This window comes from Pipistrellus kuhlii, unplaced genomic scaffold (assembly GCF_014108245.1).
Source record: "Pipistrellus kuhlii isolate mPipKuh1 unplaced genomic scaffold, mPipKuh1.p scaffold_m20_p_20, whole genome shotgun sequence".
Classification (NCBI taxonomy): domain Eukaryota; kingdom Metazoa; phylum Chordata; class Mammalia; order Chiroptera; family Vespertilionidae; genus Pipistrellus; species Pipistrellus kuhlii.
In genome coordinates this window covers 4,815,909-4,842,019 of record NW_023425516.1, presented here as the reverse complement: position 1 = coordinate 4,842,019, position 26,111 = coordinate 4,815,909, and the positions used below count along the sequence as shown (strand labels likewise).

Sequence of the window (26,111 nt, the reverse complement as noted above, 5' to 3'; positions counted from 1 at the left end):
GGTGCCTGGTGAGGACTCTGATATCTGACGAATGAGGGGATGAGCAAATGGAGCGGGAAGGGGGGGACATGGCGAGCTGCCCCCTTGGCGAGGGTGAGGAAGGTGAGGGCGGCTGCCCCCACACCCGCCTGCCCGGGGAGCCTCGAGGCCTGGCAGCTGTATCCATCATTGTTAGTCATGAAAAGAGACGGGTCAGAATGGGCTGGGGCGAGCGGCAGCCCATGGCTCAGACGCCCGCTTCCTCCTCCCACCCCCGCTCCATGCTCCTGGTTTCCTGTAATCGCCAGCCTCGGGGGGGCACAATGGCCTCTGGAAATGAATCCGTGGGCAGTAATAGGAGCGGGGAATAGCAGGGCCGCAGGCAATCACTGACACCCCCTCAGAGCCACCGGCTACGGGAGCGGCGGTGGGGGTGGGCTGGGCCTGTCTGATGGTGGCTGTGCCCCAGGGCCCAGCACACAGTAGGTGTTCGGTGATCATGTGTTGAATAAAAAAATAAATGGCTACAAAGTGAGTAAGTTTTTAAAAATTAAAACTGCTAATGTCGGGATAGCCATAAAATAAACCAGAGGCGAGCAGGGATGTCCCCTGGCTGGCGACACTGAGGCCCAGAGGAGGGGCCGCAGCCGGAAGAGGAAACACACACAGGACGGGCACTTTACTAGCAGCCTCTCACCAGTTCCACCAGTACCCCCTTTCCCAGGTGGGAAGACAGAGGCGTAGACACCAGCATACCCCGAGCCCCACGGCGACCACGTGGCAGCCTCAGTGTCCAAACTGCACCCCATACCTGAGGGCCGGGGGCATGGCCAAGGTCACACAGGGCCCTGTGCAAGAGCACGTGGCCGCCACACCTGGCTTTAGCATGAGGCGTCTGCGGCTTTAGCCCTTCCGAGTTGTGTGACTTCAGGTGGGGCATGTTCGCTGTCCGAGATTCAGTACCTCGTGTTTACCAGGGGGGGGGAAAGGGTGAGTCCTCCACCCCTGCCCTCCTCAGCGGCCACCCTCTGCCGACCCCAGGCCTCCCTGACCATCTGGTGCAGGCCTTCCCGCGAACACCTCTTGGGGCACTGCTCAGGAGCTCGGGCGCTGATGCCACAGCCCTATCATGGACTCAGCCCTCCCTTGCCTCAGTTTCCCCATCTGCAAAATGGGCACGCTATTAATAAGGACCCCTCGTAGGTTGTTAGGAGGATTAAAGGAGTGAAAGCAGAAATGCCGGCACCTGGGAGGGTCCCGATGATGCTGGGACCAGTGTCTCTGTACTATTAGACCCACAAGAGGCGGGGATGTCACATGTCTCTCTCCCATCAGGCCGACCCACACTACCGCCTCTCCCCCGGTTGGAAAATGGAGGCCCGGGGCACCCACTGCCCGCTGTGCGGTGAGGGGTTTGGGAGACAGGCTGGCTGAGGTCCCAGGCCTCCCACTTCATGGCTCAGAGACCCTGGGTCTGTGCACTGGGGGTGAAAACAGGACTCCCCTCCCGGGGGCGCTGTGAGGGCCAGCGTGTGGGTCTGGGCTCATGCCAGGCACACCCTTATAGCATCCTCTCGGGGGCCTGGCATCTCTGGCTCAGGTCGGGCACCCAGGTGCCCCCAGGAGACACCCCAGGCCCTGAATTCCCACCCAGCAGCCTCCCGGGCCCTGCTGCTCGCAGAGCACCTGCTTGCCGGGACAGCTGCAGAAACCCCACTTCTCGCCATCAAAGCCTCAGTGGGTTTTCACCAAATACACACAATGCAGAACCGGGAAAAGGTGTAAAATAAACACACGCAACAAGCTGCGTTCCTTTCAGTGTCACAGCTGCGCCCGAAGATAAACAACGCGCGGATGTCGCCCAACATCCACACCCGAGAAATTAACTTGACAAAAAGCTCAGCCGGCCCCCAACTCCCCCCCAGCCCTGCCCCCACCCCCAATCCCCCCACAATTCTGCATTTCTGGAGTTCCCATCTAATGATTTTATTTTTCAATTAATTCCTTGACAGAATGCCAGCCCATGTCTCCCTGCCATCCCTGGCTGGCGCGGGCGCCCTGTGTGGAAGGCACAGGCGGGCAGAGAGAAAGGCGCGAGGGGGTGGGCGGGGAGCCGCCAGGAGGACAAGAGAAAGCGCTCCGTGGGGTTTTGTTTCGGAGGCAGAACGTTGAGGAAAGGCAAGTGGGGAGAAGGCATCTGAGCGGCACCGGAGGCCAGGCAGCGGGAACAGCCGGGTGGGGAGGGCCTGCGTGCCAGCTGGAGCCGGCTGCGGGCTGTACGCCTGCTGCTCCCGGCTCCCAGCGGGGCCACCCGCGCCAGGGGCCGCGCCTCTCCGGGCTCGGTCTGCAGTTACTGCACAGCACCTGGCGCCCAGGGTGCTTCAGAGTATTGGAAGGGCTAGCACACAGTAGGCGCTCAATAACAGTTAGCCTACTTACTGTCACTGATAGGAGCTGCTACTGTCCCTTCCCGTCTCTGGGAAACCTGGGCCCCCTCCTGGGGCGACCCACCCACAGCATCAGCAAGCAGACCTGAAGACGGAAGGGAGCTCAACTCCTCAGTGTTCCTTTCTGTCAAGTGGGCACAGCGCCTGCTCTCCTGATCTCCTGGGGGGATTTCAGGGTTCCTGCCGGCAGGCATTCATAGCAAGTATTCACCGAGCATCTACTCTGTGCTGGATCTGGAACTGGGGATACAGCACCAAGAAAACCCCGGCGGATACACTGACCCACCGGCCGTGGAAGCCATGCAGGGCCCCAGGCTGGGCAGAGCCGGAGCCCCCTTTTTCTCTGAATTTGAGTCCTGTCTGCAGAAAGGGAGACAGCACGCAGAGGTGCCGAGGAGCCGATGCTGGGAGTGTGTGAGGACACCCAGAGGGCAGCGGGGCCGTCAGCGGAGGACCCTGCAGACGCAGTGGGTGCTGCCGGCTGAGAGGCAGGAGCTGGCGTCAGTGAGTGCTGGAGGTCAGAAAACCCAGAGCTGGCCATGTTCTTGTCCCATTCCTCAGGTGTGCAGGCAGCCGCTCTGGGGCTTTGGGAAAGGCACGTGACCACTCTGAAGCAGGGCCTTGAACTTGGATCCACAGTGATCCCCACGGTCCCAGGCTCAGCTGCGGGCCCCCTAGTGGCGACCCTAGCCCAACCCTCAGCAGGCAGAGAGCCGGGGGAGTGTCCAGGCGACAGTGAGAGGAAGAGAGAAAAGGAGGCAGGCCAGAATGGAAAGCACGTGCTCCCTGCCCCAGGCCTGGAGGGGCCCTTCAATTCCGAGCGGCTTGGTGGACATGAGCTTCCTGTCCCCTTCTCTGGCACAGGCCCTGGGCTGGGGCAGAGGCGGAAAGGAAGGGAACAGTAACGGTGCCTCACAGGCCCGATGTGGGGTGATGTCTGTACCAGGATCTGTAAGTGCAAAGGCCTGAAGGGCCAGGCAGACATGTGATGCAGTCGGTGGCCTAGGTCCGTGGTCGGCAAACTGTGGCTCGAGAGCCACATGCGGCTCTTTGGCCCCTTGAGTGTGGCTCTTCCATAAAATACCACATCATGGGTGAGTGTATTTTGAAGAAGTAGCATTAGAAGAAGTTTAAGTTGAAAAAATTTGGCTCTCAAAAGAAATTTCAATCGTTGTACTGTTGATATTTGGCTCTGTGGAATAATGAGTTTGCCGACCACTGGTCTAGGTGGGTGACTATATAGGGAGGGCTGCGGACTGCGGCAAAAGGAAAAGCTGTGCACCTCGGCCACAGCCACCGCTGCTCACTGAGATGCAGGACCAGATGGTCAGACCTGTTTTTCAAGAGAAGCCAAATTCTCAAATTTCAGGCCAAACCTGATAGCAAAAGAGTGGTGATGAATAAAAACCATTGGTTTCCATGCCTTGTAGGCAAGATAAAGATCTGTGGCCGACCTCAGTGGAAGGCTCGCCCACACAGCCTGACTCTCTTTCTCCTCTGTCTGCAGAGCCCCTGGCTTTGCCTGTGATCGCGGAGCGGTAATAACCTCCTCGCCTGTGTGTTTTCCTGCGGTTTCTCGGCCTGCGCCAGCCTCGAGTCCAGAACAAACCTGGCCGCCCCCTGCTGCCAGCCAACCCTGGAGGGAAGCCCACCACCTCCCGCCCCTGCTCCCAGCGCTCTGGTCCCCAGGCCCCCGGGCCTCGTCCAATCGGAGCCCAGCCCCTGCCCCTCTCAAGTCGCTCTGAAATTCTCCTTCTGTCAGTTTAATTCCGTGATGGATGAGGAAGAGCAGGAGAAATGGCCCGCACAGCTGGTTTCCCCGTTAGCCCTAGCAGGGAATCCTGGCCTGGCTGGCGACGGCTGAGTGAAATGTTTGCGGAACGCAGAGAACACAAGTCAATAACAATTTAGCTGGATTGGGAGCAAGTACCTTCCCGCACGGACAGCCGCTCCCGGGGGAAGGGGCCAGGAGTGTGCAGGATATTGCCGAGCGCTTGGAAATATTTCCAAAACACCACTCAGAGGGGCTCGGGGCGCGGGGGGCGGTGGCGGAGATCGGAGGACACCTGCCCGGCCTGCTCAGCCCCCCATCACCTCTGTGGGGAGGAGCACTCGGCCCCGGGAGCCTGGCTCCCTCCCATGCTCGCACCCTTGCTAGAGGCCGCTACCTAGGAGCCACCTTGACCAAAACCATTCCCGCTTCTTCCTTTTTCTTCTCTCCATTTGCCTCTGCCAGCTGAGGGGGCTGGGCGTGTGAGAAGAGCGGGTCTCCAGGCCAATTTCTACCTCTCTCCTGGGGCCCCTGCCAGCACAGGGGAGCGGGGAGGACAACACACACTCCTCCGACAGGGAAGGCACCCACCTCACACCAGGGATCCACACCTCCCGCAGGCCCCCAACCCTCTGGGTGGCCCTTCGTGGCGGCTGGGACAGTCCCCTCACCTGCCACCGAGAAGCCTGAGGAGGGAAGAGAACCACCCAAATGGAGGGATGAAGCCGAGGCCAGGGAGCTCCGGACCTGCCTGCCTCCAGGGAGCTGGGCACACCCATGGCAAGGGGGTCTCTGAATGGCACACTCTGTGACTCCGCCCACTTGCTTGAACTCTCCTGACTGTGACTTTCAAAGCCCCGGTGATTGCTTTCACGGCCAAGACCAAGGAGGGTATTTGCAGGGGTTGGCGTGGGGATAACGGGCTCCCCTGGCCCCCGATCTTTTGAAAATGTGCCACCTTCTGAGTGATTACGTTATGAGGGAGGGGTGTGGGTGAACTGATGCAGGCTTTAAATATCATCTGGGTGCTGATGGCTTCCAAATTTATATCCCAGCCCAGACTTCGCCCCTGAGCTCCGAACTCGTAGATCTATCTGCTTGACATCTCACGGGGAGCCCTAATAGGTATCTCAAATCCAGGGTCCGGGTCTTGCCTCCCTCACCACCGCTTCCCAGCCTCCGACGGCACCACCATCCTCTGAGCGGTTCAGGGCAAAGGGCTCTGCCCTGGCCTCAGTTTCCCCCCAGACCTCCAGGAGCAAGCCTGCTGGCTCTACCTCCACCACAGCGCTCAATCCACCTGTTTCCTCCCACCCGCTTCTCTGCCCAGGCCGCCCCCTCACTTGCTGGGAAGACTACAGCGGCCCTCCCTGCACTCTCATCCCCCCACAATGCATGCCCCACGCAGCAGTGAGGATGCGGGCCGGCAGTAAGTCAAGCACACACTCCCCTCCTTCATCTTCCAGGGACTTCCCCCTGGATTCTGAGTAAAAGCCAGGCTCCCCACCACACCCACAGGGAGCCCCGCCTGTTACATCTGTTCCCCGCTCTGGCCACAGGGCCTGCTAGGAGCACACTCCTGCCCCAGGACCTTTGCACCCGCGGGACTGCCGCCTGGACAGTCTTCCCCCGGATCTTGGGCTGGTTGGCTCCTGTGCAGCACGTGAGCACACTGACTCCTCAGGCAGGCTTTTCCCAACCACCTTCCTGGATGTCCCTCCCACTCCGCACTGCGGGCACAGCATGTTAGCCTTCCTGACTTCCTCCCATGTCAGATCTGTGTCGTTATCCACTTTTCCCCTTTTATCATGTCTCTCCCACTCAAACAGCCCCATGTTCACCGTTCTGTTCCCCATGCGGGGAAGGCTTGGTAATTGGTGACAGGGAAGACCTGAGTGAAGGAATTAATGGAAATGAATGTAAGCAAGCGACAGGGCCTCCTTCCCAGGAAAGCAGAGCATGCCATGGGGGGACACGGGGCGAGGGGGGCGGTTAAGGGGCCTTCAGAATTGTCTGCTCTCTGGGAAAAGGCAGGTCGTGGTGGAGGAATTAGCCGCTGGCAGCTTTTGGCTAAAAATAAAAGCAGCCACTGCATGAGGCTTAGGGCTGTAGGCTTTATTGGGAAAGGGTGAGACAGTATTTTAAGTTTTGGGGCCACAACGACCCCGCTCTGCCCTCGCCGTGTGAGAATGCAGCCACAGACACATGCGTGTGCATGGACATGGCTGCGCACCAAAAACTTGACTTACACACACAGGCTGTGGGCTGCACTTGGCTGTGGCTGTGGTTTGCAACCACTGCCCGCGCTGGACTGGGAGCCGGGTCGATAGGCGGGACTCTCGGGGATCTGGGAACGGCCAGGACAGAGGGAGTGCTGAGACAGGGTGACTGGCTCTGTAGAGCGCAGAGCGTGTGCCCTCAGGCAGCTCACAATTCTCCCGAGGCCTTCGTGTGCGCCTCAGACAAAAGCGAGCAGCGACCCTCTCCAGGGAGCCGTGAGGCCACAGAAACCGCTCGGCACTGGCAGGTCCCCGACAAGACTCTCCCCGTTTCTCTTTCGCCTGACTTGAGCGTCAATAAGAAGTCACGTGACCGCTCTTTGCAGACAGTGGTGTTCCCAGGCTCAAGGTTAGGCATATCTGGCTTCTGATCAACGGGGCTCCAGTGCTGGCGACACCTGGCTGACCGTGGGGCCCGCAGCACATGGTCCAGACCACTGTGCCCCGGGACCCCGACCTGCGGGGGACGGCGGAGCTGGCAGTGGCCCTCCCTCATCCGTCTTCCATGCTCAACGAGAACAGGCCGTTCCGATGACTCGGCTCTTACACCCGTTTACTCACAAACAGCGACAGCAGACAATCGGCACGTGAGCACAGAGCTGCAGGAAGAGGGGGTGAGGACGTGATGGGCGGAGAGGAAAAGGGGTGTCAGGGACGTGTAGAGTCTGACCCTCCGGTGGAGCCCCGAAGGCACGGGGCTGGGGGCTGGGCTGAGGGGACAGGGCTCCAGCAGCCAGCCTTCCTGCCCGGCTGGGAGGCAGCCGTGTGCTAGAGGCCAGGGACTGACGGGACAGCACCCCACCCGGGCCTGGCCCGGCTCGGGCGGGCACGGCGCCACGGCCAGCCACTTGCCATGCGGGTCATGTCTGCACTCACGGCTCCGGAGGTGAAAGGTGCTGCGCTAACCACAGCCCATCAGTCCTCCCAGCTGGAGGAAGACAAGGCGGGAAGCAGGGCTGTGCTCCCAGCCAAATAAAAGCCTGCTCTGCCGGCGCCTCCCCGGCTGTGCCCGTTTGAAAACAGAGGGTTCTGCGGGCGGATTGCTTCTGTGCCATTATGTTCTCGGCGCGCGCGCAGGTACCGTGGCCTGCCAGGCCCTGAAAGCCCCTCGCCGCTGCGACCCTGCTGGTTCGGAACACGCTTGGAAAGAAAAGGACTCAGCGGCGGCCGCCTTCCTTTCTTCCCTCCCTGCCCGCTCTCTCCACCCTCCCGCGCGTCAGGCTCCAAACCGCACTTCACCTTCACCTGCCGGGGCGAGAGGAAGAAGGCGGATGCTGGGCTGGGGAGGGAGGTGGGGGCAGGGCCGGGAGAGGGAGGACGAGCCCGCGCAGAGCCGCCGTCTTGCTATTCTGGTCCTTTCCCGAAAGCACCTGCCTGATGGCCAGGTCTTTGCTGGTCAGGGCAGCTTTTCAAATGACTTTCAAAGCCCTGCTCTTCGCTGTTCGATTTCGTGGGTATTTTGTAAGCACCAACGGATAAGGGACAATATGACCCTGCCCTTGTCCAGGGACAATGGACAGAATGAAGGTGTCCACCTGGAGGGAAGAGGGAGGACAGGGGTTTTTAAAAGCAAACTAGCTTCTTTCTGCTGGCAGCAGGGGACCCCAGCGAGACAGCGAGCACCACACCCGGATGTTTCTTTCCCACAACTGCGCCGAGAGCCACGATGTTGGGAACACGAATGTATACTAATAGCGCCTACTACGTGCCACACTCAGGGCTATGCTTCTGTGTACTAACAGCGCCTACTACGTGCCACACTCAGGGCAATGCTACCATATACTAACAGAGCACTCTTCCTCGGCCTGGACCAACCGGAGTGCAAGAACGAGGGGACTGTTTTGAGCCCAGAGGAGGAGGCAGGACGCACAGTGTCTGTGGCATGGGGCTGGGTCCAACTCCTTCCCAGCCCACGATTCCCCTAATGAGGATGCACCTGATCCCACTGTGCAGACGACAGAGCTGAGCCGAGTGACCTAAGGGACAGCTACACACCCACTGATATGCAGACACGGTCCAGCAGGACGGCTAAGAGCCCAAGTCTGACTTCTGCCTCAGCTGGTGAGCTATCCGCCCTCTCTGTGCCTCAGTTTCCTCATCTTTGAAACAGAGGGTAATGACCATACTTATCTTCTAGGATTCTGCAGAATTAAGACCCATGAAAAGCTATAGGTAGTATCTTACATGGAACAAGGCTTAACAGATGAAGGTTATCATAGCAAAAACGATGATGACAATAATAACGTGGTATCTGTCCTGCTGCACACTGAGCCGTGTGCCCACTGTGACGTGGGCTCATCGCGGACCTGAGAGAGGAGAAAGGCTGCTCAGGGGGCTGGGCCCCAGGTCACCAGTTAGCGGCTGGTCTGCTGGGGAAGCTGAGCCCCAGGCGCAGGGGTGAACTTGGAGTAACGACGCCGACGCCGGCCACAATGAAGGCTGTGGCGGGGACCGGTGCTCCTCTCTGTCCACCTGGCCCCTCCACTGACCCAGAGGGCGGCTAGTGGGCTGCGGAGTCACAGCTAGCTTCCCGCTGGCCCTCCCGAATGGCTAAGATGCCTGCCTTTCATTCCAAGGCCCACATTCCACAGGGAGCCCTTTGTGTGGCTGAGCCGCTCAGGCCAGGCAAATGGGGCCCAGGGCCTCCCACCCGAGACCTGAGTGCCTTCCTGGCACAGCTTGGGCCGGGGTGGGACTGGGCACGGCTCCCACTGCCCCGAGCCTGCCAGGGCCTGGGAAGCTCTGAACAATGCGGATTTCAACACAAATGAGCCGGGCACTTTTCGCCACGGGGGAGGAGAGGGCAGAGCAGGGGGAAGGGTCCGGCCAGGAGGGCAGGGGGCCAGCAGCCCCGTTTTGAACATTCGAGGCCGCTGCGGGCACCTCCTGCTGCCTGAAGAGATCAGACAAAGGGGTGGATGGTGAGAGGGGGCTGTTTCCAGAGCACCTGGACCCCCTGCCCGCAGCGTCCGGCTGGGAACAGTCACCTGCGTGGGGGGCACCACAGCCAGGCTGCGGCCACCGCTGCTTGCCTGCGTGACCCTGGCCAGTTTCTGTCTCTGTCCTTTCATCTGTCAAACGGGAAGACCAAGGGTGTCCACCTCCTAGGGTGGGAGGGGAGAGGATGGGGCGGCCTGGGGTGCAGCGCCTCACTACTCTCACCTCCATTCTCCCCACCCCCCGCCCGCAGCTTCTGCATCAGGGCTCTTCCTGCCGCCACCCACCCCTGGGGGATCCACCCAGCCCTGGGGGAGCCACCCACCCCTGGGGGATTCCCGTGGGGACAGTGTCTTCCCTCGCTGCGGGCAGGGGCTCAGAGCTGCTGGGTAGCCCTCGCCTTTGGCACAGCTGGCCAGCTCAGAGCCGGCGGCCCTTCCAGCACCCAAGAGGGCAACAGCTCTGGCACTCAGCACTGCCCTCAGTGCTGGCCCCGCTCCGAGCCTGTCTCCACCTGCACGTGCACCGCAGGCTTCTGCAAGGACACGTCAACTCTGAGGGCCACACGACACCCTGCTGTCATTTATCACTCATTCCCTCCATTTCTGGAAGGAGCCTGCAGGCTCTAGGGACAGGGCCTTGGTGACGCGGGAGGAAGGAAGCCACGCAGGAGACACATACCCCAGATCTAATGAAGGCCCAAGGCCTCTGACATGGCGCTGGCTGGTACAAGGCAGGGTGTGCAGGGAAAGGGGGGCCGAGGGCTAGAGGACAGGAGCTCTCATTGGTCTGGACCTCAAATCTCAGCTCCACCACTTCCCACCTGAGTGACCGCGGGCACATCACTGAGCCTGTGCCTCTGCCACGGAGGGAGGCACAGTGCCCACAGCTGTCTGCGAGAGGAGACGGCGCGCCCCATGCTGAGGGCGGCCTGGCACAGGGCAAGTCGCTCACAAATGACACCATCACCGGTCACTCCAACCTCCAACGCCCGTGAAACGTGGCTGACCGTGTTGCCTCCCAGGGCTGCGGGGATTATGGGCAGACACACACACACACACACACACACACACACACACACCACACACACGCGTGCGCGCGCCGCCTTTGTTCCTCTATCACTGCACCTGCCCCGCCGGGTCTCGGGGCCGCGTGATGGGGCCGTGGAGACAGCCAATCCCCCCGAAGCCTCCGAGCGGGGAGGCGTGGAGCTCGATTTATTGAAGGGGCTCCTCTCAGCCACGGGAAGTGCTGAGCCTGCAGGGGGGGCGCGGGGCCGCAGAGCCCTTACACAAACATTTGCGAGGTGCGTTGGGCCTGTCAATGGTATCGATAGGATGGATCTCTGCGGGGCGGGACGTGGGGGCTTATGAGTTGTGAGCCAGTGTGCGGAAGCCCGATTTCTCTGCTTTCTTGTTCACGTGGGACACACGGCCCAGCCTGTGCCAGGCCCGGGGCTCAGAGAAGAACTGATCGGTAAGAGATGAACACGATAGTCCCACTCCGGGGACAGCGGTGGGAGAGCAGAAGACAGAGCAATCCCTGATACCAGGAGGGCGGGGGAGGGGTGGCTTTCTGGAGGAAGTGCCTTCGGAGTGGGCCTTAAAGGCTGCAGGGCACTTGCCGGGTTACAAACAAGAAACATGAGGGGCAAGGCATTCTCCGCAGAGGGAACAGCATATGCGAAGACCCCGAGTCCAACCAGGCTGGGGCAGTGAACTCTGGGAGGTGTAGTGGGAGGGAATAGGCTACAAAGGCAGAGGGGTTTTGTGCGGGGGACGCAGTCCTGCATCACTGTGACCTGCTCAGGTCTGCCCGCTGCCCCAGCAGGACCAGTGGGCCACCTGGAAAGCTCACGGCTCCACAGAGCGACCTCCCCCAACTGCCCCTAAGCTGTCTGATCCGGGAGGCCGTAGCACTGCTGGGACCGGAAACCATCATGTCCCCCCGTGACACAGTGGGCCCAGCTGCTGACAGGGATGGAGAGGAGAGGGGGATGGGGAGGGGACAGCTGAGGGGAGCAGTCCAGCAGAGCACTATGAGCTGGGCCGCCACTGTCTGAGCTGGAACTCACTGGGGACAAAGGCAGCAGCCACGTCAGAGCACCGTGGGGGGAGCTGCAGGCAGACCACCAGCCCCTTCACAAGCCAGACCCCTGCCTTCCCTGCCACCCCCCAGCCCCGAGTGTCAAGCTCACACCACCTGTTCCTCCGCTCAGGCAGCCCTTTCACGGGTACAAACGTCCCCTCTGTGGGGGGGCCTTTCTGGGCCTCTTGCTCAAACAGCAGGCCCAGCCGCTCTCATCCGGCCTAGTCTGGAGGTCACGGCTGCACCCCAACCTGAGGACAGGGCAGGTGCCCACTAAGCCCCTCTGGGGAGGGACGGAATCCTCGCGAGGCCATGTGGCAGCCCGTGGGTAGAGGTGAAATGCGGTGCTGTGACCGGATGGCGTGAGAGCCCCCAGGGCCGCCAGTGGAGCCCGGAGAGCGCCAGAGGAGAGGCCGCTGGAGGGGGGCCTTTGTTGGGAGCCAGGCCACGAAGCCTGACCCCTCTCCTCTCCCCTACTTCCCACCACATCTCCCAGTGACCAGACAGAAGCCAAAGGGCGTGGCGGCCACCGATGCTGTCCACGCCGGCTGCCTCCCGGCGCCCGGCCCCAGGCCCATGGGCCCAAGCAGTGGTCCCGCAGCCCCGCCGCTCACCGTGGAAGTGCTCGGCCGTCTTCCGCCGCAGGGCCTGCAGGGTCACCTCGGAGTCCGCCCACTCCAGCACCAGCCGCCGGCCGTACAGGTGGGTGCTGTGACACAGGGCGTTGAAGGCTCTCTGGGGACAGGACGAGAAATAAAAACGGCGCGTCAGCGAAGCCCTAGCCTGGAGCACTGCTTTCTGTCCCGCCCGCACTGCAGACCCAAAGGTCAGCTCTGGCCCCTATGGCACCTGCTCCCGGGGGAGGAGTGCCAGCCGCTGGCACGTCTATTTCATTAGAGGTGACGCTCCCAGGGAGAGCTGCAAGGGGTCGTGCAGTCAGTGCTGCCGCCCGGGCCCGGCGTTGGGTCTGGCCATGCCAGGCGTGTGGCCTCCACCCGGCTGCCAGGGGCAGCGCCAGGGAAGAAAGCCGAGTGCTGTCTGTACTCGATGGCCATCAGACAGACCCCTTATCTCTGGCCATTCTGGCATCTCTCTGTGCTGCCCTCCGCCTCCTCACTGCCCCCTCCTTCCCAGCCATCAGCAGCCTAGCTCTGGCCCCCCGCTCTTTGGTTTTTGTTTTGTAGCAACTTTGAGCTATAGGTCACGGGCCATTCAAGTCTGAAGTGCAGCCAGCATTCAGCGGTCTCAGAGCTGCACACTATCAAGCCCCACAACCAACTATAGAGCCTGTTCGTTATCATCACCCCCACCGGCCGTCACCCCCACCTCCCCCCCAAACTCCCAGGAGCAGCAATCTACTTCCTGCCCCTGATTTGCCTCCTGTGGACATCACACAAAAGGGACGACAGAACCGGCGAGTTTCTGTCCGACATCGCTGTGCCTCACGCTGAATGGCATGGCAGGGGCCCTCCCTGCAACATCCGGGTTACCGAGGCCACCGCGTTTCGTGGTCAGGAGCCCGGGGTCCGGAGCCACCCTGCCTGGGCCCCGCACACCCTCAATTCAAGATCTTGACAGACTGAATGAATCTCCCGTCTCCGTTTCCTCGTCTATAAAAATGGGGGTGTTAATGGTACTCCAGTGCGAGAGCTCTAGGGAAGATGACAAAAGACTTAACAGGCCCAGAAAGTGTGGGTGCAAACAGTCGGCGCTCATTAGGTGCTGTTCCTGCCGCTGCATCGCTGGTGCAGACATGTGGCCGGTGCCCTCTCTCTGCAGAGGCCAGGCAGGCGCTGAGCTGGAAGCGGCTGGCTCCCCGGCTCATAGGCACCGGAGACCAACAGCGGCCGCGGGAAGTCGCTGGGTGGCAGGCAGCAGCATCTGCCAAAGGAGAGTGGTGGGGCGAGTCCTTCTTGCTTCTTAGATGCTTCGAGGAGGCAGCGTATGACCAGGAGGGTTCTGGACCAGAACCGACCCAACGCGGGCCCTGGGCAGCAGCATGGCTGTGAGGGGCGGGCGGGCCTGGGTTTCCCAAAGGAAGATCTGTGGGAATCCTAACCCGTTGGGCTGTGAGCCTGTTTGGAAATAGGGTCTTCGCAGGTGCAGTTCATTCAATGAAGAGGAGGACATGCTGGAACGGGGTGGGTCCCTAACCCAATGACCGGTGTCCTCCTAAGAGAGGCGTTGTGAGGATCCAGAGGCTGGAATGACGAGCTTACACGCCGAGGAGCTGGCAGCCGCGAGAGGCGAGCAACGAGCATGGGACAGCCTTTCGCTCGGCCTTCAGCGGGGAGCTTGGACACCTTGATTGTGAGCCTCTGCCTCTGGAACTGTGAGAGCAGACCATCTCTGCTGCTTTACACCACCCAGTCTGTGTGCTTTGTTCCAGCCCCTACGACAATGGCTCAGGGACCTGGTAAGCCAGCTGCCCCTGAGCCTGTGTCCTCAGCTATGGTGGCACACACGGCTATTCAGCAACAACGTGCGCAAAGCTCGAGTGGAAGGTGGGTGGGACCCGCGTCTTTCTCGAGCCAGACATGTGGCCCCGGAAGGAATGCTTTGTTCTCCGCCACGCTTCTCCGAGAAGGGCCAGGTGCAGAAAACTTTCTCTCTCTCCTTTTTTTTTTTTTTTTTAACTTTAATTTAAAAAACTCTTTGTGACTGCCAGCAGAGCCTCTGTGTTCTTTTCCACGAGGATATAAACGTGCATCTGGACTCCGAGCCGAAATGGCCCATTCAGAGCTTTACAACACATGCGCTCTCAGCTGGCGAGGCGGGCAAACGGCCTGATGGGAGCTGGGGTTGGAGGCGGGGGAGAGATTGGTCGGGAGCCTGGCGCGGCGGGTACTGCATCCTGGCGCCAGGGTCCCTGAGGAGCTGCAGGCCCAGGTTCGCAGGCGGGCGGGCGGCCGCGCTGGATCTGGTGGAAGCTGAGTCGGAAACTGGAATAAAATACCAGAGCCTGGGAGGACCCAGCGAATGGCTGAGACCTCTCGGACCCCAGACGTCAGACGTGATCCCCTCTCACCTTGGAAGCCCGGTCTCCATCCCCGTGTCACACACACCCTGAGAGGTCCCATTCGCTGTAGGAGTTGCTGAAAATTCTCTCTTGGCCTCCGTCTGACAGAGCCCCTCTCCAATTTCCAGCTCCGTTTCTTTGTTAGGGCTTTTCACAGCAGGTAAGATTGGGGGCTCAGGACCTGAGCCACTTTGGTTCAAATCCCGGCTCCACCACTTAGAAACTGTGTGGTCTTGGGTAAGCTGCTAAACCTCTCTAAGCCTCAGTTTCCTTGTGTGCACCGGAGAGGAGGCAGCAGAGAACGGATGGGAGGATTCGATGGACTAACACCTGCAAGGCCGCCTGGCACAATGGAAGCCCCCCGAACACTGGCTGTGATTGTTACTGTGCCGCATGCCCTCCACTTCCCATCACCACCTCCGGAGCAGGAACAATGGCAGGCAGACACAAAGCCCTTTTGTGCGGGAGGTCTGAGCGCAGCGCGCGGGTCCTAGGAACAGCCGAGCTAGCTCTCCTAGCAGCAGTCAGGTTAACACGACATCAGGCTGCAGTCCTCGGTGCCCACGGCCGGGTGGCGGGAAGGTGGTGGCCTGTGTCACAGGCGGTGAGGACAGCGACTCGGGTAATCAAAGTCACTGCATCTCATCAAGAGTCTAGTGAGAGCATGTTCTATTTGAGGCATTCGAGGAGGGGTGTGTGTGGGCCGAGGGGGGAGGACACACAGGTGTGGGCAGGTGCGGGGGATGGGAGGTCCTGGGCGCAGCGGAGGGAGAGTGCAGCCCCAGCCTCTGGCCTGAGGTCCAGCAGCACCTTCCTCCCGGCCCCGGGGCTACACCTGCTGCACTGAGGCCCACGCCACCTCCTCACGGAGACAGAGGTCTGGCCGCCTGGTTTCCTCCCTGCAGCCCAAGGGCCTTGGCTGGTTGTGCCCCATGGATTTCCTGGCTCCAGAGCCCTAAGCACATGGCCTCCCCGTGCACGAGGATTGACACGATTCCCCCTTTCAGCAAAGGGGAAACTGAGGCACTGGCTCCGCCCACGCAGGTCAGCTTCTTCCTTCCCCTTCCCGCTCCATGCACTCGTCTCGGCTTCTCAGTGCTCTTCCTCGGGACCATCTGGGGGCAGGTTCTGTTTCCTGACACAGATGGCGGCCTGAAGGCTCGGCCTCGGCCTGGGCAGATGGCTCCCACCTCGGATAGCAGGTCTGGTGTCCCAGCCCCGCTCAGAGGGTGAGGCCGGCAGGGACTGCTCTGCGCTTCCAGCTGGCGTCGAGCTGCCATCCGGTTCTCTGGCTCGGTGGTCCCAGAATCACACCTCTCTGGTCTCCTCCGACCTGAGCCACCAACTAAGGGCACCCCGAGCCCTCGCCTCAGCTGCCTTTCCCGCGCTCCCCGGGAGACCCGCCAGGGCGGAGGGGGAAGACGGCTGTGCCCAGCCTGGCAGCCGTCTCTCCAGAACAGGGAGGGCCCTGGACGGCTGTCAGCGTGGCGCGGCCCGACCGTTCCACAGCTCTCCCTGGAGACAGACCTCCTCCCAGCAACAAAGGCCCATTGGACACCCTTGGCAGGACTCGCGTCCCAGGGCCATGGCTCTGGGCAGAGCCGAGGACAGATCTTCTGTCTCTGCAAGTCCAGGGCGCCCCTCTTGGCCCCTCCTGCTCTGTGCCTTGCAGACGCCAAATCCACCTGAACACGGACACTGCCAACCTGTCCCAAGCCATCTGTGCCCTCACCGCCTGTCGGAAACGTGACCTAACCCTGCCGATGGCCATGTGTGCCCAGGAGCCCTGGGAGCAGCTGGAGCTGCTGGGCTCCTTCCCTACCCAGTGGGCAAAGCCTGTGACTGCTGGGAGGAGCCTGCTGCCTCGGGATGCTGGGCCCTTTGCTCTCAGGGTCAGTCCTCCTCCCCGCCGCTCCACACCCCGGAGTCCTGCACACAGGCCTGGGCCGTCTTGTAGCTGTTTCTGGCCCCACAGGGCTGCAGCTGGGAAGAGGCGGGTTCTGGAGTCTGTGGGGCTCTTTGCACAATACTGGGTGACTGACCATGCACCCCCACTTCGCACCCTGTTCCACTGCAAGGTGTGATACTGTGGGGCTCAGGGCGAGCTTCTCAGAGGAGCACCCAGGGCCCCATTTCCAGGCTGTCGTGCCTAAAATCTTCAGATAAACGCGGTCTCTTCCATTCAGTTATCCATCCATCCACTCAGCTCAATCCAACTCAACTCAACACCCTGAAGACCTGCTGTGAGCCAGACCAGAAAGGATATAGGAAGGGGACATGACCTCCGACCTCTGGGAGAGAGAAGAGACCAGTCCCAGGTAGCCAAGGTCAGAAGCTACAAGGCATGAGGCGCGTGGCCCGGCAGTGGCCGTGGGCTCCACAGGGGGCACAGGTGGGCTCGCTGCCTTTCCGAGGCACTGGCAGGGGGACAGCGAACCCCGGGCCTCTCGGGCTGTGGAGCCCCGTCTCTCCGTCCTGGTCTCACGGGCCTCTGCACCAGGGAGTCGGTGTGCCCTGCGCTGCCCCCGCTGAGGAAGGCCAGCCGCCTGCGCCTCTGAGGAGGGTGGCTTGTCCCGACCTGGGTTCCCAGCCCACAGAGGTGCTGGCTGAGCCCGAGCCTCTGCCCTGAAATTCAAGGCTCAAATTCCCTTTTCCGTTTCCCCCAAGGCTCCGGTGCCTACACAAAACCTGGGTGAGGCACACACCCCACCCCTGATTGGAGAAGCGGGACCAACCCCATTTCTGCCTTGGTTTCCAGAATCCATTTTGGGGACAAAGAACTACCGATACCCGGCTTCAGCCCCCACGCCTCCAACCCTGGGGCCCCAGCACCAGCTGCCTCCATTTGCCTGGTGCTGTGCATGGCCTGAGGGAGGCCCTTCACCCACAGCTCTGCTTCTGTCTTCCCAATCGCCACTAGGGGCAGCGTGACAATCTCCTGTTGTGCAATGAGAGACCTGGGCTTGGGGACACCATGGTCAGGCAGCTGGAAGGAGGCAGCTGACTCCAGAGGCCACGCTGCTGACCACTGCGCAGCCGCCCAGGGATGACAAGCCCCACAGGTCCTCCCTTCCACCGGCCGCCTCCCCTCAGCCCCGTGGAGACCATGCTCTAGTGCCAGGTGTCTTCAAACTACGGCCCGCGGGCCACATGCGGCCCGCAGAGGAGTCTGATCCGGCCCGCCAGGTTTTTTGGGCAGTGAGCGCAGCCGAGGTGTTACAGTAGGAATTAGTAGTTCATATAGTCCGGCCCTCCAGCTCTCTGAGGGACCGTGATCTGGCCCCCACTTTAAAAAGTGTGAGGACCCCTGCCTAGTCCCTCCTTGCACTCAAGCAAACGTGCGTGTTGCATGCTCGCCACTGACAACCTGGTGGCGATCGCCGTTCACCGCCTTCACGCGGCCCACGCCGCTTAAGCAGCCATGTCTGGCCTGCTCACCCCAACGCACGCCTCTTGGTGGACTCTACAAAGCGATGGCCACGGGCAGGGAGCCTAACGGGGGCCCCTCCATGGTGCCCAGCATCAACCCCCCGGGGTGGGCCCAGCCCTGTGTCCACACCCGCCCTCTGCCCCTCCCCCAGCAGCGTGCAAAAGTGAGACACGAGGAAGGCGGCATTCGCCGTGCGACCTGCAATTAAAGCTGCGGCTGTTTACCACGGCGAGAACAGCTCTGGCTGCCAATGCCGCCCGCCATCACGTCTCCCCACTGCCGGCTCCCCCCAAGTGTTTATTTAAGCCAACACATTGCTCTGCTAATTGGATAACATTCCATGTGAAAATAGACCTTTTAAAGCAACGGCGGTGGCGGCAAATAAAAACAGCTGCAACCGCAGAAGAACACAGCGTGGCGGGCCGGGGAGGGAGAACCAAAGGCGCGTGCGTGGGAAGAGGGAGACTCCGGTGTCCGGCTGCAGGCCCGCTCTCTGCATTCCTTCCCTTCCCCATCGCCCTTCCCTCTTCCCTCCAGGACCAGCCTGGTCTGTGAAGAAAGGAGGCGGCGGCTTCTAAACGGAATCCCAGGGGCTACTGGTGGCTTCTCGGCCAATGGGAACGGGCACATGGGGCTGGGGACCCCGGGTCACCTGCCCAGGGAGGACCCGGCTGCAGGGATGCCCACTCCTCCTCTGCAGGCCGGGATGAGCTGCCACTCTGGGCCTGATCCCAAGAGATGTTTTCAGGGACAACTCTTGGGTTTTCTCCCAAACTGTTGCTGATGGGTAAATCCTTTTCTTTGGGAAACGGTGGGGCTGGGTGAGAGGTGATGGGGTGCTGGGACGAGGAGGGCCTGGGCCCCAGGTTCAGTGGCTAAATGGATGAAGGGAGGGAGGAGGCCCTGCATTCATGGGCTCTGGCGTCAGACGATGCGAGGTGGATTCCCTGCCCTGCCCGGCTCTGGCTGTAGGACCCTGGGCAGGTGACTTCACCACTTCGGTTTTCCCACCTGTCATGTGGCTCCCACCTCCCATCTCCTAGACTTCCCGGAGGGTTAACAGTTACACATGCAAATCAGGCTTCTGGGAGTTGACAGCTTTTATCAAAGCCAAGATGCTGCCCTTCCAGAATCATCATCCACACCCAGGGACCACGTGGCTGGCGCCTTAGACATTGCCGACAGCCACGCACGTACGTGCAGACCAGGGCCCCCGGGAAGGTCTCTGCATGGAGACGCGTTCCAGTCCTTGACTTCCTGTCTGTCCTCGCCTACCTTTGCCCACCCCTGCTTCTCTCCACCATGTGGGGGAAGGTTCTCTGAACAATGCTAGACCATCACACCTGGGGGATGACACGCTTGGTGCACGGACCAGCTTAGCAAAGACTCAGAGAATCGGGGAGGGACTTTGGCAAACCTCCCGCCCGAGCCCAGGGCTGCGGCCGGGTGGGAGGAGACACTGCGTGTGGTGTCCATGCCGGTACAGAGCCGCGCAGCCGGCCATGGGAGCCTCTGGCTGTTGGAATCAGTTGCCTGGTTACTCTGAGCTGGGCCACAGCAGCCTCCTTGGGGCTGTGCTAGAACCCTCTCCCAGGTTCCAGGTGTGTGCCTGACCCCGAGGGGCTTCCCACATAACAGAGTCCCCAGGATGTGTGGGTGGAATGGGGGTCATGGAGAAGGGTGGGAAGACTCCTGAGGGCAGGGAGCAAGCAGGTGATACCTGCCTTGGGCCCAGAAGAGGCGGAGGGGCCAGGGGACTGACAGGGGCCAGGGAGAACACTGTGCTGGGAGCCCACCCCTGGGTTCTGGCCCAGCCCGGCCTTGCCCAGAAACCACTGCTTTACAGACTCAAGTTCCACAATCAGACTTACTCCCTCCTACGTCACCCCGGAACATCTGCTCATCCATCCCTCTCATCCTCTCTTCCCCTCCTCCCTCCCTCCCTCCCTCCCTCCCTCTATCTGAGGCCTGCGTGGAGCCCCACAAAAGGCTCACAGCTCCAAGTTCAAGTGGGTGCTGAAGCCAAGAGTGACCGATCGCCTATCTTCCCGTGAGGGGAAATGGGGGTGAAGCCCTGGAGGCGGGAAGCAAGTGGGGGAGGGGGGTAATCAAGCTTTCTAAAGGTCGCTTTCCCGGAGTGCTTCCAAAAAAGGAAGGCCGCCAAGGACCCGGGGCCCAGGGCCCACAGAGCCGCCTCTGCCAGCCCTGCGAGTCCCAGCATTCCTCCTGCGAAGGGAAAAAAGATCCTCGGTTTCTGCTCAGCGTCTCCTCCAGCACTGCTCACCCTCTTGTAACGCACGCCCACTCTCGAGCTAACTAGACGTTTACCATATTCACAACTCCATTCAGCAGGAGGCAGTGCGCGCCTCTGGGTCAGTGGAGAGCGCTACATGTCCCACTCGGAAGACAATCGGGTCCTTCAGGCAGCGGGAGAGCAGGCGGCTTCCCCGGAAGCGAAAAGAGCAAAGGGAGCTTCGCAGGAGAGACGCTCCGTGGCCGGGCTTCGCGGAGGCCGCTAGCTCGCCGGCGGCACAATGGGTGCCCGCGCGTAGCGACAGGGAAGAGGCTCAGCCCGGCTGGCAGGGCCTGAAACAGCCTCCCAGCCAGGCTGTCAGCTGTTGGAGGCGAGGGGTGAGTCCTCACTCCCCAGGGTGCCCTTCCTCCTGGAGCCCAGAGTGGGAGGCAGGGAAGGACAGAGGGAGGAGCCATGTCCACATCACCAGATGCTGGGACAGGCCTTGGAAATCATATCGCAGCCTGGAAACCTGGGCATGTGCCCTGCCCTGCCCACCTGAGAGCCCCGCCCCCCTCCATCCCCACTAAATTTCTGTTCTGATAATGACCACGACCTGGCCGTGGAGCCATGAAGTTTCCAGACGGGAGCCTGTGCCGGGTCTAACCCGCTAGGCCTGCGAGCCACGCCTGTCCCGGAGAGGCCAAGCGCGGAGGATGGCTCCTTCCCGCCCCCTTTTCAGATCATAGTCGTCCGCACCATCCCCTCCTCACAGCCAACAGGCAGGGCTGCGGGGGCCGGCCCTGTCCTAGGAATGTCACCTCCCCCAAACCTCACGACACCTCGAGGAGGAAAACCCTACCCCTGCTTCAGACGGGGAAGCGAGGCACACGGAAAACAAGCCGCCCGCCTAAGCTCCCGGGCAGGTGAGCGGCAGCTGTAGGATCTGAACTTGGGCAGCCTGGCTTCAAGGTCTGCGCTCCGGCAGGGCCCTGGCCTGGCCCACGCACGAAGGGCCGGCCAGCTTTGAAGGGACCTGGCTGGTGGAAAGGAGCAGGCAACAGCGCGCCTGTCTGCCAGGCCTGGTGCCAGACTTCATGGGCCCTCCCCCGCCTTCAGCCTGTGAGGAGGCACCAGTTATCCCTGCTCTTTGACAGATGAGGAAACTGAGGCTGGATGCTCGGAGAGCTGAGCTGCCGGTGCTCTGGACGGCTGTCCCCGGCTCCTGAGCTGAGGCCGGAATGGTGCACGCGGCAGTGCTGCCATCCCCGCGGCCCCTGAGGGAGGCCCGGGAAAGGCTGCCGACAGAGAAGAAAGAGGAGCAGATGTCTGGACAAATGTGGCCTCGTGTCGACAAAACAGGCACTTGAGCTCAAGACACGAGACAAAGATGCTGGCAAGGCTCCCCGAGGCCCCGCAGCGCCCTCTCTGCCTGTGCGGGTTCCCAGGCCCACAAAGGCCGCAGCTGTGTCCGAGGCGTCACCTCCGCTCCACCCACCAGGCCGCTGGCAACGCCAACTTGCTAAAGGCCGCGGGCGCAACCCAGCAAACACTCGGCTGTTCTCAGAGGTGGAGGGGTTCCCCGCCATTAGGGAGACCCGTGCCAGGCTTTACCGGCCGGGAGAGGAGAGATGCCGCCCGGGCACAGGCTATGGGAGAGGACAGATGACAGCGCCACCGCCACCTCCCCAGGGATTCTGACCTGGTCTATAAGGGTAGTGACCGCTGACCAAGCTGGAACCCCAGGCCCAGCCTCTGTCCTGTCTGCTGGGCCAGGCAGAACAGTCAGTGCCACCAAAAGAAGGCAGCTCCAGGCTGCACCGCACCCCCATCCAGAGTCTGCCTTGCTTAGAGCGAGGGTGAGGGGGGGTATTCTGTGTCCCAGGGAGCCTGGAGGGAGGCTGGGTTGCAACCAGCTCCAAGCCAATGCCCTAGCCACAAGAAGGAAAGAGAAAGAGGGAAGAGGGAAGGAGTTAGGAGGAAGGAGGGAGGGGGAAAAAGGAAAGAGGAGGGAGGAAGGAGGAGGGAGAAAGAAGGAGGGAGGGAGGAAGAAGGAGGAGGAAGGGGGACGGGTCCCCCAGGTCCCACTCGGGTGTCTTGGACTCTCCTTGCCAAGAGCTGCCCCTGAGGCCTGCTGCGTTCCGCATGGCATCTCTGTGCTGCCCAAGGGGCTGCCCACGGGGGCGCAACCAGGCGCTTTCTGTCTGGCCTGGGAGGCCTGGGAAGCCCAGTCACAGGCCCACTCGTACCCAGGTCCCTGCAGAGATGTGGAGGAGGGGGAAGGGGACACAGAATGGCGCCTTTCTCCAAACACAAACCAGGCCTTTTCTTCCCAGGACACCATGCAGGTTAGCGGGGTTGCTTGGAGCAAAAAAGAGAGAGAAAGCACAGAACTCTGCCGCTCCTCCTCCAAGAGGCCCAGAAAGGAGGGCCGGCGGGCGGGGCCCTCACCTTGGCGTCCTGCTTGGTGAGGAAGTCCACGAAGCCGAAGCCCCGGTGCGCTCCCGTCCCCGTCATCTTCTTGGGCAGGCGGACGGTCTTCAGCTCCCCGAAGGTGCTGGGGAGAAAGCACAGGGCGGTTTCAGAATGAGGTCTGCCTGGGGGAGGGGCAGGCTGGGGCTCACGGGCTCGGCGTTTCCCTGCAGGAGAGGGAAACGCCGGTGGACACACACAAGGATGTGCACGCACACCCCTCGTGTCAGCTCCCGGCCGGCCTGCACGCCAGCCCAGAGCACCTGCGGCCTTCTCCTCTGGGCCCGCCGCCACGCTGGGCACCGGGGGAACGAGCAGGCTGACGATGCTTACGGACAACACACACCTCCTCCCCTGGCCCACGGGGTGTCCAGCCCTGTACACACGTGACAGAGTTCGGAGGTGAGGGCTGCTCGTGTGTGCCAGCTGAGGCTCCACACCGGGTTGGTGGCATCTCCCAACCTGATCCCACCCCACGGCGGAGCTCTGCATTGGACAAGGCTGGGCCTGGAAGGCATCCTCAGTGCAAGACGCCCGCATGACACACAGGAAACCCATGCCCCTCCCTCTGCACGTCCGCTCTGATGTCTGCTGAGCCGGCCGGCCAGGCAGAGCTCTGGGGGAGGAAGCGGCTCGGCTCCCAGCGAGGGATCAGACAGGTGAACAGGCTGGGACCGCCCCTGGCCCTCCTGTCCTCTCCCGCATAAACCTCAGGGAGATTCCCGGACAAAAGCACCGGGCCTCCATTCCTCCCCACTCCCGCACGCCCCCGCCCGCTTGTCCTGATGTCCATTTGTCAAACGTGCACGTGCAAACAGCTGCCGGTAAATATTTAATGTGCCCGGCATCTGAGGAGAGGAATTACTGTGTTTGAAAAATCTCTGCACACGTGATGGCGCCCGGGCACACACATACACATGGCGGTCGAGGAGGCTCTGGGGCCAGAGCCTGATCGGCTGAAAACACGGTAAAGGCCGTTTGCTCTGGCGAAACGATATAAGCTGGATCCGAGCGTTAACCCGCGGCCCCGCCAGCATGACCAGGCATCTGCCAGCCCAATTTCCCAGTCAGGCCACTGTGTAAATGCGGCGTGATGAGTCCTCGGGATGAATCCGCACGTCTCCGCGGAGCTGGCCGGCAGCGCCGCTCCCCCGCCTGGCGCCGCTGCGAGCAGCCACGGAACCCAGAACCGGGGCGCTGGTGCCGGGCCAGCCTCCCGGGAGGGGAGGGGAGGGGAGGGGCTGGCAGGCACGGGCAGTGGAGCCCTGTCAGTCTTCCAGGCCCGTGGGGAGGGGGCGGGCTGGGGCTCAGAAGCGGGGCAGGTGGGGACAGGCAAGAAGATGATGTGACAGCTGAGGAGCTGGCCGCAAACCCTGCTTTATTCTGCCACCTAAAGGCAGCAGTGGCCCACGACAGACAGCTAGCTAGGCTGCCTCTTCCTCCGTGGAAGCCCGGCCTCCGGGCCTCTGCCGGGCTGGCCTTGGCGGGGCGGGGGATGGCTGAGGTTTGGTCAGAGCCTTCAGGTGAAGGGCCTTTGGCTCCAGTTTTTCGGAGAGCCCGAGAGAAGCAGGGATGGAGGGTTGATGGTCTCTTGAGGGAGGGGTCTGCGAGCATTCACACCTCGTGTGAGGAGGCCGACGGGCACAGGGAGGCCTCGGAGAGTCCGCCTATGACCCCAGGCCATGTTAGGTCCGGTGTAGACACGTCCCAGACCCCCGCACAGGTCTCTCCACCCGCTTCCCACCCCAGCCCAGGCTCCGGGCTCTTTCAGGCCCCACTACCCCACCACCCGCCTGCCCGCCTGGAGCAGCTCTCTGCCTTCCCCGGGCTGGCACCCGCTCTGCCCCAGTAAAATCACACCTGTCTTGCTTCTCACAGGGCCTGCAGCAGGGAGAGCAGTGCTTAGATGGGTGTGGATGCCTGTCAGTTATTTTTGAAATGAACCAACATGCAAACGGTAGCCCTAAAGGCAGACACGATCCCTGGTACATTAGCCTATACCCTCTCAGAGCGCTGTGGTGAGGTTTGCCTGAAGCAGGCCACGGGCTGCATACAAACAGCACAAATGCTAATGATCAGTGTTACCATCCCATTTTACAGATAAAGAAACTGAGGCTCAGGGAGGCAGCAGCTCTTATTCGTAAGTGGCAGGGCCATAACGTGTATTCGGGGTGTCTGATGCTGACCTCCCTTTCTGCTGAGCCCACTGCACCCCTCAGTCACCTGGAGGGGACTGGCCCCGCTCAGGAAGGGGGAGGCTAGGAATGCCCAGTGACCTGTCCCCAGGACGAGGGCTGCTGACCAAGCCCAGTCCCTCCCACTGCGCCGTGGACACCCTCCTGCCTCTGCCCACGGCCACGGTCCTGACCCCTGATGGACTCACAGCCTCTGCCCAGATTCCTCTCAGTCCTCTCTCATTTCTGGCGAGCAGCCTGTGTGTGTGCGCATGTGAGAGAGAGAGGGCCAAGGGAGAGGGGAGAGGGGAGAAGAGGAGAGAGACGGAGAGAGACTGAGAGGTTAATTCCTCTCTCTCCGCAGCACACGGCAAGCTGTGGATGCTCCGTGCATGGTAAGCAGCTCAGGGTCCGGAGAAGGCGAGGGAAATAATTAAAAGGTGGAGAGAAGAGCTGATGAGGAGAGGCTGGAGGAGCCATGCTACGTGGCCTGGGGAAGTGGCATTTGAGACCCGGGGTGGGGGTGGGGGGCACGACAGAGGGGTACCCTGGATCCACGGGGGGTCGTGGGGAGGGACCAGAGAACGGGGAGCCTGTCCCAGAAGTGAGGGGGCCGGGGTGGGGCAGGATCACAGCCTGACTGGGGTTTGCAAGAAGGTACCTGCCGGGCAAAGGAAAGGCTGTGCCCCAAGACCCTGTCCCCCTTATTCTTCAGGGGCTCAGGCGGCGCCAATGGGAGCTCGCCCCCTTCTGTCAAGAGGCAGGGACACGAGAGAGCTGGGGCCCGGGGAGCAGCTGGAGATCAAGGTTAGGTCTCGGGAGGAACTTCCCGAGGCTGGAAACGGTGAAATGAAGGCTGGGGTGTGAAGACACCATCGTTGCTGCCTTCCCCCTGGGGCCCAGTGACTGGGTGCCTGTGACGGACTGGGGGGCAGTAGTGATAGCCCTCTCATTGTACAGGTGAGAACACCAAAGGCCAAGAGGCCATGTGACCCGCTAGGCCCAGGGCTCCCAAACCTGCCACGTCCCCGCCCCCAGACCCCCGCCCCCCTTCCCGGGCTCCAGAGCCAGGCCGGCCTGGAGGGCTTTGGCTCCTGTATGAGTGAGTGGGGTAAGATCAGGGTGATACCAGTGATCTGAGAGCGAGAGAATTAAAATGGGGAGAAAGAAAGGGTTGGAGGGGAGGGAGGACAAGAAAATCGATGAAGTACCTTTAGCTCCTTGGATATATAAACACGTCAGCCATTGTTAAGGCTCCATCTGACAGCCAAGCCCGCGGAGC

At 61.6% G+C, this 26,111-nt stretch overlaps 1 protein-coding gene across 5 annotated transcripts in view; it reads right to left on the bottom strand.

Annotated features, from left to right (window-relative positions):
- The window catches only part of RBM19 (RNA binding motif protein 19), a 96,028-nt gene that overhangs the window by 19,791 nt on the left and 50,126 nt on the right, over positions 1 to 26,111 (bottom strand). For 4 of the 5 annotated variants that reach the window (XM_045585413.1, XM_045585412.1, XM_045585411.1 and 1 more), the window contains exons 22-23: positions 22,635 to 22,740; positions 12,116 to 12,236 (exon numbers count right to left, since the gene is read on the bottom strand). In XM_045585413.1, the coding sequence (XP_045441369.1) occupies positions 12,116 to 12,236; positions 22,635 to 22,740 (227 nt within the window). Of the gene's footprint in view, positions 1 to 12,115; positions 12,237 to 22,634; positions 22,741 to 26,111 lie in introns of those variants that run through there. The other variant, XR_006742334.1, reaches the window with a different exon arrangement.